We start from the raw sequence: 14902 nt of genomic DNA on the forward strand, positions 1-14902 counted from the left end.
CTCAACACAACTGCCAAAAATGGTCACCAGTCATGTAATCCTCCTGACTGGGTTCCTGTTCTTTGCTGCAAAGTTAAGATACCCGTGTTTCTGTTTGTCACAACTTTGTGTTGGCTATAAAGAATCCCAGATTTAGAAGATTGAAGATTCTTTTACAAAATATCTAATTTACATTCATTTCCAACAAACCTATATAGTATATAATCAACCCCCACCCACATACACAAAACATTGTAGCCCACAGTGACTCTTAGAAAATCCAATTAGCCTATATGTGAGGTTTATTGATGTGCCCTGGGTTGTATGCTTCTTTGCATTTTGTGTGTGCTTGTGTGCACATGTCCTGCACATGCAAGAGTGTGTGTGTGTGCGAACTCCTCTACATTAGCTATGTCTAGCTTCTTTAGCTCTGTCTCTGTGATATGCATATTATTTGATGCCCACCTGCTTGATTTAAACTTGAAGACCCTTATTAGGTCACTCTTCTGCAAAGTATTTCCTTAGCCTAAATCATTTCCATTATTTTTATCTTTGCTGTAAGATCCAAAATTATAGTAGCTTCCTCTCTGAGTTGTCCACGCTTCGCAAATTCTACCCCAGGATCTGGAACTCTATGAGGGATGTATGAGTAATGCTGAGTAAAAGGGAAGGCAGTTTACCCCTCCCTAATCGAGGTGGCTATTTGTGGATTCAGGGTGGCCACTTTTGAAGCAGCATATCTACTGTGCTACTCAGCTGTGGTTCATTCCGATCATGCTTTTATCACGAGGACAAGCAATTCCCCTAAAATATTTTTATACTTCTCTTCTTTTGGTGTTCTTACCAAACCACCTGATTCTAAATATCAGAGATGCTCATGGCTTCATAAAATATCTGGCCCTGGCTGGTTTGTCTCAATGGATAGAGTGTCGGCTTGTGGACAGAGGGGTCCCAGGTTCGATTCTGGTCAAGGGCACATGCCCGGGTTGCAGGCTCAATCCCCAATTGGGGCATGAAGGAGGCAGCCGACCAATGATTCTCTCTCATCATTGATGTTTCTATCTCTCTCTCTCCATTCCTCTCTGAAATGAATGAAAATATGTTTAAAAATATATCTGAAACACATTTACTTAGCAGATAACTAGAATATTTGGTGAGCTATAGAAACACATGACTTTTCATTTCATCACCTAACTTTGATATACTTTTTTTTTCATTGCTCACAATTAAAAAAAAATCTGAGAAGATAGGGATGGAATAATATACCTCTAGCATCAAACACAATACCGGAATTTGCAGCGGTGGGGGTGAGGCTCACGATAAGTTTTTGTTAACAAACGAGAGAATGGTTGGTTATTTAGATCTTCATATAGTCCATTATTAAGTAAAGAGCTCTCTGAAAGCTGGATTTCTTTTATGGCTGCCAACATTTTAGCAACTGAATGATGAGGTTCAATACATTATAAAAGAATCAGAGGAGTTAAATGGCAAAGGAGCCCCTGTGAAAGAGAAGTACCAACAGCTGAAGGACCTCATTCAACTCCATCAAAAACAGAAAGAGAGGATCCAGGACTATGAGGACATCCTGTACAAGACAGTCCAGTTCCACCAAGTCAAGGAAGAGGTGAGACTTGTCATAGATGTCTGCAAGACCCTCCGTTCTAAAAGGAAATATAAATTATTATGTAAGTAAAAGCCACATTGCTTACTCTGATATTAGCAGCTTTCCAAATCGGGCCTCCAAGGTTTCTCTCACTATACTTCTATCCTCCCTTATGTTTCAGCCAAACAGCTCCTCTCTGTCCCTCAAAGACAGTGCACACGTCTCCAACTCTTTGACTCCCAGGCTGCCATTATCTGACAGGCATTCTTCTCTCTCCTCGACTCTCTAAACCCTGCCCCTCCTTCCAATGATCTTACCTTGCTTGGACTGACTTTCCTCTCTTCTAAATTTCTAGAACTCTCATTAGTTACTCCACTTATCTGTCATTATAGCATCTTGATTTTTAATAATTTTTTAACCCAAACTCAAGTGTAAGCTCTTTGAGGGAAGAAAACAAATTAGACTTATTTTTTATTTTTTGTATCTCAGGTACCTGACATCATAGAGTACGCAGTAAAATTCACTGTGGACGGATCACGAGAATTCTCGCTTCATAGTACACAGTGTTTTACAAAGCATCATACTTTAAAAAGATATTAGCTTGTAAGAACATATAATAAATAACTTCAAAATGCAATGGGTATTTAATTTTAAAGTGTGCCTTTAACATTATGTAAAACATTTTTTGTACCACTCAATAGAAACTTATCTGGCCACTGGGTAAAGCTAGCAATAAAACTACTGGTCTGCAAAGTGTTAATAGCCTTTATTAACAGAAAAAGAGATATATTGATATCTCTTTAAAACAGCCTCTGAATTTACTCAGATCATAGACCTAGATGTTCCTAAGGTTTTAGACTATGACCAAAAAAAGAGTGTTTTCTTCTTTAATAGGAATGACATTAGCCCCTCAGCTTTACCTTATAGATTTGCAGCATTGTAACTCTTATTTGGTTATAGCACTAATAATTATAGATGGACTTGGCAGCATTTGACCAGCTAGGAAAATATGTAATAGGAAATAGGCTTTAAAAAATCTGTCTCCATAAAAATGAAACACAAGTTAATTGTAAATGCTCTGTATTCCAGCTTGAACATCTCCTCAAATCAAGAGAATTGGAGTTTCTAGAGCAGCCAACGGAACTGGATAATGCTCGCGATGCCCAGGTTCGCCTCCGTCGCTCTCAGGAAAAGCAGGCACATATAGACCAGCTCCACAAACTGGCCCTTTGCCTGGGAGTGGACATCATCTCATCAGCGCAGCGGCCTGTAAGCCACTTCAGACACCATCGCTCATCGCTAATGATAGCTGGGGTGTCACAGGGGGGAAGCCAGGCAGACTGCCTGGTGTATGCTACATTTAAAAATGCATTAAAGCACGGGGCAATTATCGGTGGTGAGTTTCTAGCATCTATAACAAAAGAAAAACATTTTAAGAGGAAAAATCTGATTATAAAAGTCTTGTTTAATACATCTATTCTCATGCTAATTAAAAATGTGTTTTCTAATACAGCAGTTAATTTTTTTGCATTTGAAATGTGCTCAGTGCAACTAAGGAACTAAACTTTTAATTTTATTTTAGAAGTTAACAATGTAGTTATTGGAAGACTTTTAAATATCTTGGGAACAACTTGGATATTCCCATTTTAAACTAGAAACTATGAAATTTAATTACAGATGAAATATTTCTGATAGAAATGTAGCAAAAATTGAGATGTGCTGTGAGTGTGAAGTGCATACCAGATTTCAAGCACTTAGTATCAAAAAACCTTATTAATATATTTATATTTGGTTGTGTGGTAAAATGTTAACATTTGGATTTAGTTGATTAAACTCTATTATGAATATTAATTCCACCTTTTTTTTTTTTACTTTTTAATATGACTACTAGAAAATTTAAAATTATTCATGTGGCTCCTGTTTTATTTCTGGGGCAATATGCTGCCTTAGCATTGCAGATCTGGAAGGTATCCTAGAGATCACCTGGCCCGGGACCCCCACTTTGTAAATGATGAACCTGCTTTAGCCATAAAAGCTCATCATGTAAGAGCCCCCTGGTGGAGACCAAGGGCTCTGGGCTTTACCGTTGAACTGCTTGATTCCACAGGATGGGTGTACCTTACCGAGGTGTCTAAAGACAAGGAAATCATTCCAGACCAAATTTTCATAAACAGCACATTGGGCTCTGATGCAAAATATATGTATATTTGAACTTAAAAAAATATATATGTCCTCTAAACTCCCAATTTAAGGGAAAGAAGGTTATGTTTATTCTGTAGAATATTAATCAAAATAATGGCCAATTTTATTTTAAAGTTAATTTAAGTATCCACTAAACTCTATGGAATGCACTGAACCTAAAGTATTTTTTTAATTGAAAGATCTAGGAATAAAAATATCTGTTAATGGAATCTATTTTTACCAAGAAGGGGCTTTTTTTAAAAAATAGTTTTATTTTATTAGTAAATTTACTTTAAAAAGAAAGAAGTAAGACTCCTCACTTTGCACAAATAATGCAATTGTTCTCCAGTCACATCTGGCCTTGGCCCTGGCAGCCCTCTGCTGAGTGGAGATTGGAGGGAGCACTTGCATAATGAACCGGAGTTGAAGCTCCAGTTGACAGGAAAATTACTGCACAGAAGCCAAATGTTTCTAATGCTTGCTTTCTGCCTTTTGAGGTAAAAATTACACCTTGTAATGAGTGGTGTCTCTGAGGAGCTGGTATGATGAGCAGACTTCAAAACTGAAGTTTTAAGACTGGAAGTTTAACGGTTCACCTTTCCCACCATGTTGGGTGTCTGGCTTCTTTCTGAAATCCTTATATTCAAGGAGCTGAGGGTATTTCAGGAGCCTGTTTTTTAAAATGTCACTCATGAGTTTCATAATGCAGGTAAATAGCCTACTTGTCTCCCTGCTGCTTTGCCTGTTCCCTTTGCCATTGCCATTTCTCTTTCGCTTTCAGAGCTGCACTAATGTGTTTGCAAAGAACCTGCAGCGGCAGCTGGACATCCTTGAGGGGGAGAGCGTGAACTGGCGAGCCCGAGCCCAGGAGTATGGGCGGACCCTGGCCGGCAGCTTGCAGTACTGTGCCACGAGGGACGAGATAAGCGAGGTGGGTGGCAGGGGTCAGACCGACACACCACCAAAAGCCTCTCTGAGCCAACACTTGTCTCAATGTTTGTGTTTGCATGTATGCACACACACAGAATCAGGAGACTTTCTTTTCACTACTGATATTCAAAAATTTTTTTTTCCTCTCACCAGAAGATATTTTTTCCATTGCTTTTCAAAGAGAGTTGAAGGGGAAGAGAGAGAGAGAGAGAGAGAGAGAGAGAGAGAGAGAGAGAGAGAGAGAGAAAAAAAAAAACATTGCTGAAAGAGACACATCAACTGGTTGCCTCCTGCACGTGCCCTAACTGGGCACCTGCAACCTAGGTACATGCCCTTTGACTGGAAATTGAACCCTCAACCTTTAGGTGCATGGGCCGACATTCTAACACCAGCCAGGGCACACTCTTGACTTTTAATCCACGGAGCAATGGTCTCAGAACTCAATGTTTGAGTAAACTTCAAGCTCCCAAACTTGTTGAAATCAGTACATTGTCAATGCATTGAAAAACCTAGAATTTATTATATGCTTTTTTTCTCCCCCACTCACACCCTTATAGCACGTATCTGTTGAGTGCATGCAGCCTGTTGGGGCAGGAAGGGTGACACTGTCCCTTTGCAGTTAGCTCCGCCTGATGAGGTTCTATTTAAGTGCCACTGACTCATGGTGGAGCAGATGCTAAGGGCCAGGAGAGTGGGCTCTTTGCCTCAGAGGCTACAAAGTCTTATCACCAAAGTCAAGTATCTGATTTTTTATTTATTCAGAGTAGCTTTTCTGGCAAAACAACTCCTAGAGAAAAATAATGAACAGATGAAAATTGTCCTTCACATCAGTGTACTCCCCTATCACAAAATTCGTCCTCCTCTCCCTCAATTCTACTTGACCCCCAATCCCCAGATACATACTGGACCGCAACCACTACCCTTCCCTAATTAAATTTTCCATTCAAAGCTCTACCTGTTCAGGATAGCAAGGGTCCCAACTCTCAACTGGGGATTGACAGAACACAGGTTCCATGATTTCAGATCCATCCCCATTTAGAGCAAAATGTCTCTGAGTCCAATCGTCACAAATCTATTAGGAAACAGGGTGGGGGAGAAGGAAGTAAACCTACTTGAAGGTTCTGGTTATGACCAGTTTTACGATGCAGGCCCAAACATATCAAACATTATCAAACAACATTAGAGCATGGACTAAAGTATTTGTAACTGAACTTGAAGAGCCCTTTCCTGCAGGCCACACTTTCATAAACCACAGGTAAGGGCCAGGCAAGCACTGCTGGAGGGAAAGGAAGAGGGAACAGAGCAGGAGAGGCCACTTGGATCCCATTCAACAGGAGCGAAGCAACAACTAAATCAATAATGATGTTCATTTTAGCAATGTGCTGCAAGACTGTAGTTTCCACTCAGACGCTGTTCCAGGCAGTCATTTGGGGCTAGAGATTCATTCAAGGTTAAACTCATAGTGTATCCTGCCCACTAGGTAGTAGAATTGCCTCTTCTGCTTCCCGTACTGCAGTTAATAAGGAAAGCAATCCTAGGAGAGCATTATTCTCCCCAAAGCTATAAAATTTAGATTTGCAGTCATGAAAACAATGTGTTTACTATCTTTCCCCAAAGTTATCTTCTTTCCTCTTCTTCCTTCTCCCCATCTTTCTTTTCCTCCCTCCTCCTTCTCCTCCTGTTCTTCTTCTTCTTCTCCGTGGTAACGTTTTTGTCTTGCTGAAAATTGCTCTTCCTGCTGTGATATTCAGCCTCTACGGAAACCACAAGTGGAGCTGGCTAAGGCTTATTCCCAGTCCCTTACGGCTCAGTTTCCACCTCCATGAAGCGCTGTGGCATTTGTGGTGCTGGGTCTCCCTGTTCAGGCCCTTCCCACAGTGGGTTCTGTTTACAGGGCTGCCTTGTGATGAGCCCGTGCTGGGAGCCAGCTGGCAAGGACAAGAGATCACTCTTCCAGTCATAGTAGGGATGCCCCAGGATTGTCTGTACCTTACCAGGAATGAGCAACCAGATATGTGCAAGCTTGAGTTAGGAATCAGATGTCACTCTAATATGATCTTAAATATTAAGAGACCTGCTCTTCCTCTTTGCTTCTACTTCAAACCCAACTAATCTTTGATGTAGGTTATACTTTCACATGTAAAGGGTCTTTGAACATCGTTGGTCCTTCCTCCCCTTTCCTTTCTTGTAGAGGTATATTAGGCATGTCACAGTGTAGTGTCTACACCTTGGCCTTTCCAATCATGAGCCTAAAAGGGAAAGTAATTACAAGTAATATTTTCAGTGCCCTTTAATAAAATAAAGATATGTGTGTTCTAGCTTGTATTATGAATATCAGAGTACAAACAGATGACTGATTCCAAGTGAATATTTGACACCTAGACAGTTTTATTATTTTTGTCATCATTAAAATTTTGGTATAGACAATTCAAACATTTTGTAAAACTAAAAGCAACATGTTCCACTACTTTTCTTGTATAAAAAAATAAAGTCGGGCCCTAACCGGTTTGGCTCAGTAGATAGAGCGTCGGCCTGTGGACTGAAGGGTCCCAGGTTCGATTCCGGTCAAGGGAATGTACTTGGTTGCGGGCACATCCCCAATGGGGGGTATGCAGGAGGCAGCTGATCGATGTTTCTCTCCCATCGATGTTTCTAACTCTCTATCCCTCTCCCTTCCTCTCTGTAAAAAATCAATAAAATATATTTTTTAAAAATAAAAATAAAATAAAGTTGGGCCCTAACCGGGTTGGCTCAGTGGATAGAGCATCAGCCTGCGGACTCAAGGGTCCCAGGTTCAATTTCGGTTAAGGGCATGTACCTTGGTTGTGGGCACATCCCAGTAGGGAGTGTGCAGGAGGCAGCTGATCAATGTTTCTCTCTCATCGATGCTTCTAGCTCTCTATCCCTCTCCCTTTCTCTCTGTAAAATATCAATGAAATATATTTTAAAAAAATAAATAAAGTCGGGTACCTTACCAGGGAACTAGACCATGCATAGCATTTGATTTTTTTAAAATTTCTTTATTGGTTAAGGTATTACAAATGTGTCCTCATTTCCCATTAACTCCCAATCTCCCCGCCCTCCCCACCCCCCACTCATGCTCTCATCCCCCTGTTGTCCATGTCCATTGGTTTGGCTTATATGTTGATTTGAAAACACGTTTTTCTTCTAATATTTCATTGTTTTCTTAAAGGGCTTTTTGCAAGTTCACAGATTCTGAGTTGAAATGAATTTTGAAGGATATCTGGTTTAACATCTTTATTCCTCGGATGAGATGTATACGATAGTTTTCACCTATTGTGCCATAGGACTGCAGAGTTTCAGCTCAGAGAATGTCAGGAGTCAGCTTTGGGCCAGGGGCTCATTTACTGGCCACCAACACACCTGTCAGTTGCTAAACTCAGACTTCACCTTTCAGTTAATGTTTTAGTTCATTCAGTCACTGCATATCTGATGTCAAATGTACTTCTTTTCTATACTTTTCTCGCCTATCTTTACTCTGTGGTGTATATGTCATAGGCTGTTTGTATGATCTGATACAATAACAGTTAATTTGGTCATTTCAACCAAAATTACTTTCTTGATGCTGCCATAACTAACATACATGGTTTTAACTACATGAAAGGCCCTTAGAAAAGGACGTGGTACCTCAAGGCAAAATGAAGTGAGATGTTCTAAATGTGATTTTAAAAAATGTGATAATTTCTTAAAGACAAAGAATCATGGTTTTGGGCCTTGATCATCTTTGGTTAAAATATTAGTTTTTTAAATTTCATATACTAAATGACATAGGAAATTATGAAAATTCATTTTCTCCATGTCTTCCTACTAGAAAACACAGTCTCCAGACTGACATATTTTGTGATTTTTTTCTCACCCATTTCCCACAAAGATATGTTTGTATGCATGAATGTTGAATTTCATTATGTTTTGTCGCCTGACAATATAAATAAGCTATTAATACACAAAGCACTATAGACATTCTCTGCCATATTATATGACAGAACATCATTACTCATTCTTTACCATCTTCATTTAGAAATGTAATAAGTTAATATTGAGCATATTTTCTTCTTGCAATCTGATAAAAAATTACCTCTACATTTACATGATGTTAATGGAAATTGTAGCTAGAGTCTCATTATAGACCACAAACAATTACTTTGCTGAAAAGAATAGTAATGACAGAATTGGGTTGCTATCCATTTTCTCAAATTTGCAATCAGAAGCTTTCATATAATTATATTACTTAGCCTGAATTTTTTGCACTGTAGCAACATTTAACCATCAGGAAGGAAACAGAAAATGACTATATATATATATATATATATATATATATATATATATATATCTTTCTATCATATGTCAGAGTTTTTGTTCCATGGATACAAGGCAGATTAGAAATGATAAATTAGAATGGGGGAATGGTGCAGCTCTAGACACATATACAATTATTAAGCCTCCTGACATTGCATGGTGGTTTGCCATTGACAAAATGACCATGGACAGTCACCCCCTAGCAAGAAAAGAAGCAGAAAATGTGTGTATAGATGAGTAAAAGACTTGATGGGGGCAGCACAGAAAATTATTTTTTTTGTAGATTGATAACTTTTGTTCATCATTTTAAGAGAAAAACCTAAATTATTGTCATTCAGCAAATATCAGCATGGCTATGTGGTGACAGGAGGGTCCTAAGAATGCAGAAGCCCTCAGGAATCAGAGCCCAGGGCAGGTTAAAGCCCCTGGGACTTCAGCCATAGCCACCCGTCATCAGGCCCCGCCCTGGGTCCATCCGATGACATGTGTAAGAGAATAGGAAGTATTGTGATTTGTTCTGAAAACGTCCATCTCATATGGTTAAAATCTGTTAAAAGTTTGGTGTTTTACATCTACAAAATGCCTCTTCTTTCTAAAGGCTATAGAGAGCTAAATTGTAACATCATAGTTATATTCAGAAAATAAACTTAAATACATTATGGACACAAAACTTGCAGGGTGGATAAAATGGGCACTACTGAGGCATGCTGCCACCTATAATTTAAAACGGGGCAACTGTCTTCTCTTTCCAAGCCCCCTACTTTCTGCCGGTACAAGACTGGCCTTAAGCACAGCAAGACAGCGGTGTAGTTGCTTTATGGAAGGAGGGCAAGAAAGTCTTATCCCGAAATCTCTCCAGTGCTAAGACTTAATAGTCTGCCATTACTAATTGTATAACAAATCATTCTGGTTAAATTGTGAGTCTTTGGGTCCCTTCATGTCAAATGCAAGCATCCCTGGGAGATGACAACATTGCAGCTTTCTCTTCCTAAAATGAGCATCAATCAGAAAGCTTTTGTCTGGATTGGGCACAATGGTGGGCAAGAAATGAAGCTCATGAAATGGCCATTAAAAGAAATGGACTACTTGTTCTGTGTTTTTAGTTCTGGCCAAACATGTGCCATAGTTCTAATGAAAGGCTTTTGTGTGAAATGTACTTCCTTAGTTTTAAAATGTCCCACGTCCCCTACATAAATTGGCCTTGTCAGCAACAGACTCACTAATACATTCTTGTGCCAACGCTGCTCAATCAGCACTAAGAATAGCAAGCCAGTCTCCTTGTCGTCAGCCTCTTTCCCTTCTGTTTCTTCTCAACGAAGCTTTGTTCATTCCTAACCCTGAGAGAGGCCTGCTGCTCCCTGGGACATTTGGTGAGGATGCTCATTCTGCTAGTGTCAAAAGACCTACAGTTTTAAAGTCTTCCTATTTCCCCCCTAATTATAGCTATATTAACTTAGTCTGCTTATTCCATAGCAAAGACAAGCAAGTGGGAAGGTAGGAAAATCATACTATTCACTAGGGAAAAAAAATCTCCCTCTGAATTATGTAAGACTTTCATAAATTTTTATGAATATGAATTATAACAACATTCAAATATTTCTGGGTAAATTTCATCTTGCCCCAAGCTTTGGTGTTTCGGTGGTTTATGTGCTCCAGTTGAGCAGTTGTCTTAGCCATCGCCACCATTCCCCATTGTTGACAAGCTAGCTAAACTTAGAAACAGCTGCACGAACAATGATACCACAATCAAGCGACCATGACACTCAATTCCTTTAAAAATATGATCACAGGTTACGTGGGGATTAGATGGGAAGTTAAGTTTTCATATTAAAAGGTGCAGATAAGAAAAGTAAGCATGACTAGATTTTTTTTGCTGAAGGTGGTTCGTGCATGCTGCCTCCCACTTGTATCTGCAGCGGTCCTGAATCCCAGCTGGGAAAGGCACGACATTTAAGATGGATTTCCAGTGGGACCCAAAGAGAAAAGTGCCAGCAACTTTGTCAGAGGAGCTCATGTGTCAGAGAGAAGCCGATCCCATGTCACATACCCATAGTGCCATGAACATTCTTTGGCCTTTAGGTCATTTTCAGTGGAAGTGCTTACATTCTGAAACCAATGGAAATGAAATTGCACTCATTTTTTATCCATCTTCAATTTCTTCATCCAGACTTAAAATTTCATGGCTTAGAATTAAAGGGTTAAGATTCAGCCTTTCTCCATTCATCACATATTTTCAAATAGATGTTGATCTTTCCCATCTAAACAGCAGATGTCAAACACACAGAGAATGGAATGAATGGAAAAATGATACTAAATAAGTACAAATAGGAAAATTAGAGTTGTCTAAAGTTCATGATATCTTAAAAACTTTATTGGTGGAGGCCAAAGGATGTTCTATAACAGTAAGGCTAATTATAAATTAAACTCTAAAAGTACTAAGACAAATCCATAATTACTTATATTTTGGGGATACGTTTAAATTCACAATATATGTTCACTTAGCTGACATGTTTTCTATTGAAAATCACTAAGCACATCTTAAAGATTATGAATATTTTGAAGTGTTTAGATGTTTTCATTTATTACAAGTGAATATTACTGTTCTCATTTTAAGGAAATCACCTCTTTCTTTTTATTGACCTGCAGCTCAGAGAGTCATTCAAGGATATCAAAAAGAAATTTAACAATTTGAAGTTTAATTACACTAAGAAAAATGAAAAAGCAAAGAATCTGAAGGTTCTGAAATATCAAATTCAACAAGTTGATATGTATGCTGAGAAAATACAGGTAATGAAAAAGTGTGTGTGTGTATTTGCATGCACAACTACAGTTATTGCAAAATCATTTTGCATTTCAATTCTAGATGCTTAATCCTTGGGGTTTTTTTTCAGCATTGGGACTGAAAAGGTAGTTATCCATTTTTATAGCAATTAAATTTTTTATGTAAAATATATAATAAATTGATTTATCTTTGAAAGCAGCTCCAGAATGGTTTCTATCAAACCTACCTAGCCTCTCTGCTTCCATTCTTGCCCCCAACACACACAAACATACACACTCACACACATGCACACACATACATGCATGCACACATGCATATACCTTTTGTACATCCTTCTTTTTCCCCTCATACCTGCTTATGTAAGGACCTTTCTCCACTGCTTCTATAGTTCTGTACACCTACCTTGATTATCACATCTACAGACTAGATTATTTGAATGCCTTTTCCAGGAGACAGTGAACTTACTGAAGACAATAAAATATCTGATTTTATGATCATTGTCTTATTTTTTTATCATAATATCATTCTCAAAATCTGGAATAGACCCTGGTCTAAAGTTAATTTTCTATATGTTTGCTGAATGCTGAATCAATATACTATCTAGAAGAAAGCCCATTCTTTCCAAAATTCATTTGTAATAATTATAATTTTAATATATTATAATGGAGAAAGCTTCAAATAGTTTTCCCAAGTGTTCCTCTAATATTTAGTCAGCTAGCCTCTTAAATAAAAATTGAATTTTATTTAAAAATTTTTATTTTTTGGCACAGGTTTTGAAAAGGAAAATGGAAAAAGTTGAGAACAAGACTCCTGAATCTTTCTTAAATTACCCAAATAGTAAAGTTACTGACCTTTTGGAAGCCATGAAGGATTTGCAAAAACATGTGGATGAGTTTGATAAAGTTGTAACAGATTACAAGAAGAATTTGGACCTGACCGAGCACCTCCATGAGATGATAGAAGAGGTATCTGCTTCCTGGCGTGGTATCCATACTGTAATGCTGTCCTAGAAAATCACTCTGATACTTTAAAACAATGCTGTTAAAGCTATTATTGTCATTAAGCCCATGTATCATTCTCCTTTCCATGATTATTTGTTTAGGACAATTTTCTAAAGTAGAATTGCTGAACCAAAAGGGATGAATATTACAACATTTTGATTGTATTGTCCAATTGCCCTTCAGAAAGACTTGACTAACTTTCTCTTACTAGCAACATATGAAAGTTTCTCATTTCTCCATAACCTTGTCAACTCAAGATGTTTAACAATCATGAAATTATGTTCACTGCTGGATATCTGTTTAAAATACCCAAAATGACTTATTTACTTCACAGAATCTGAAAGTTTTTAGAAAGAAAGGGTGATACTTGGATTTTTCAGGTATAAAAATTGTTATTGGTGTTATTTTTGTTTTGTCAAAAGGATAAAATGGAAGAGTATACATAAAATATATAAAATTTGACAAGTTAAAGTTATTATTTTCACACACACACAAATACACACATTTAAATATGTTTTTATTGATTTCAGAGAGGAAGGGAGAGGGAGAGAGAGATAGAAACATCAATGATGATAATCACTGATGGGCTGCCTCCTGCATGCCCTCTACTGGGGATCAGGCATACAACCAGGCATGTGCCCTGACCGGGAATTGTTCGTAGGTCAATGCTCAAACACTGAGCCACACCAGTGGGGCTGTACACTTATATTGAAGAAACTCTGCACTCGAAGTTCTTGAGTATTCTTTGTAGCCCATTATTCTGAGATTCAAAAAACAAACAAACAAAAAAACAATGCACCTTTATTTACCACTGAGGCAGTAGAGTTTTTAGATTTAACACCATATTAAGGAGGATCCAGATGATCACTCTTCTATGACACACAGGTTTGCTGTAGCTCTGCGGCACTTATTCAAAGCTGGCTCCTAACAAAGTCATGTGTTTCTATTTCCCACTCAGTGTAAGAGCTTGTGGCCTTGGTCAGACATGTTCCTTCCATCATGGTTATTTATTTTAGTGAAGAAACTCAGTTCTCCAGTGTGCTTTGAAGATATGACTGTCTTCTATTACAAAAAAGGTCAAATGCTATTCCTTAGATGATATTTCCTTAATCCAAAGACTACATCTCATTCTTAAAAGAGAAGTCATTTGAGTGATAATCAGGCAATACTTTATCCATGTATTGTTAATGGTTTCAATAAATTAGGCTGGATTTTGTGTTTGGGCTTTTTAAATTCCTTTTAGCTTATAGTTGGATTTTTAGTGCAGTACACTTTTTATATTGCCTGTTCTTGCAAATATGCAACCTTCCTCCTAGGAATTATGCTTCAGACAAATTTAAGAAGGAAGAAAATCAAATGAATTTTCATACTTTTTCTTATCTGACTCTAATATCCAAGTACAAAGTATATGATCATGCTTTGATATTTTTTATTAAGACTTAGAGAATTCAAACTAATGTGAATATAAAGTTTGAGAAAATTTAAATTTGATACTTCAGTGACCAAAGCAAAGAACATTAGAATGATGGTGTCTCTTTAATCTATGCTTTGTTCCATTTTAATTTAGTGTCATTTTTGGTGTGAAGATGCAAGTGCCACAGTTGTAAGAGTTGGAAAATATTCCACAGAATGCCAGACAAGGGAGGCTGTGGAAATTCTACACCAGCAGTTCAACAAGTTTATCACGCCTTCAGTGCCTCAGCAAGAAGAAAGGATTCAGGAGATCAGTGACCTCGCTCAGCGATTATATGGTGAGGTCTCTCTCTCTCTCTCTCTCTCTCTCTCTCTCTCTCTCTCTCTCTCTCGGATTTAAAAGGTGTTTTAATAATTCCATAAAGCTTTCCCCCTCATATATGAAAGAGAAAACTTATTTGAGGCCATGACTAGCTAAAGGCATAAGTGTGAATAGATATTTTTCTAATGTATTTCATGTGGTTTTACATGAAATATTTTTTATCTTTATTGTTGAAAGTGCTACAGATGTCTCCTTCTTTTCCCCAGTGAGTCCCAGCCTGCACCTTCCCCCAGCCCCAGGCCGTTCACCACACTACTGTCTATGTCCATGGGTTGTGCATATATGCATACCAGTTCTTTGGTTAATTGGTGAGA

The 14902-nt window shown here is 38.1% G+C and overlaps 1 protein-coding gene across 2 annotated transcripts in view; it reads left to right on the forward strand.

Moving 5' to 3' along the window:
• CCDC141 (coiled-coil domain containing 141) overlaps positions 1-14902 on the forward strand; it is a 164205-nt gene that overhangs the window by 132453 nt on the left and 16850 nt on the right. For both annotated transcript variants that reach the window (XM_023744442.1, XM_006083054.3), the window contains 6 exons: positions 1415-1603; positions 2672-2851; positions 4545-4694; positions 11657-11797; positions 12563-12757; positions 14361-14544. In XM_023744442.1, the coding sequence (XP_023600210.1) occupies positions 1415-1603; positions 2672-2851; positions 4545-4694; positions 11657-11797; positions 12563-12757; positions 14361-14544 (1039 nt within the window). The remainder of the gene's footprint in view (positions 1-1414; positions 1604-2671; positions 2852-4544; positions 4695-11656; positions 11798-12562; positions 12758-14360; positions 14545-14902) is intronic.

Source organism: Myotis lucifugus, unplaced genomic scaffold (assembly GCF_000147115.1).
Source record: "Myotis lucifugus unplaced genomic scaffold, Myoluc2.0 scaffold_5, whole genome shotgun sequence".
Taxonomy (NCBI): Eukaryota; Metazoa; Chordata; class Mammalia; order Chiroptera; family Vespertilionidae; genus Myotis; species Myotis lucifugus.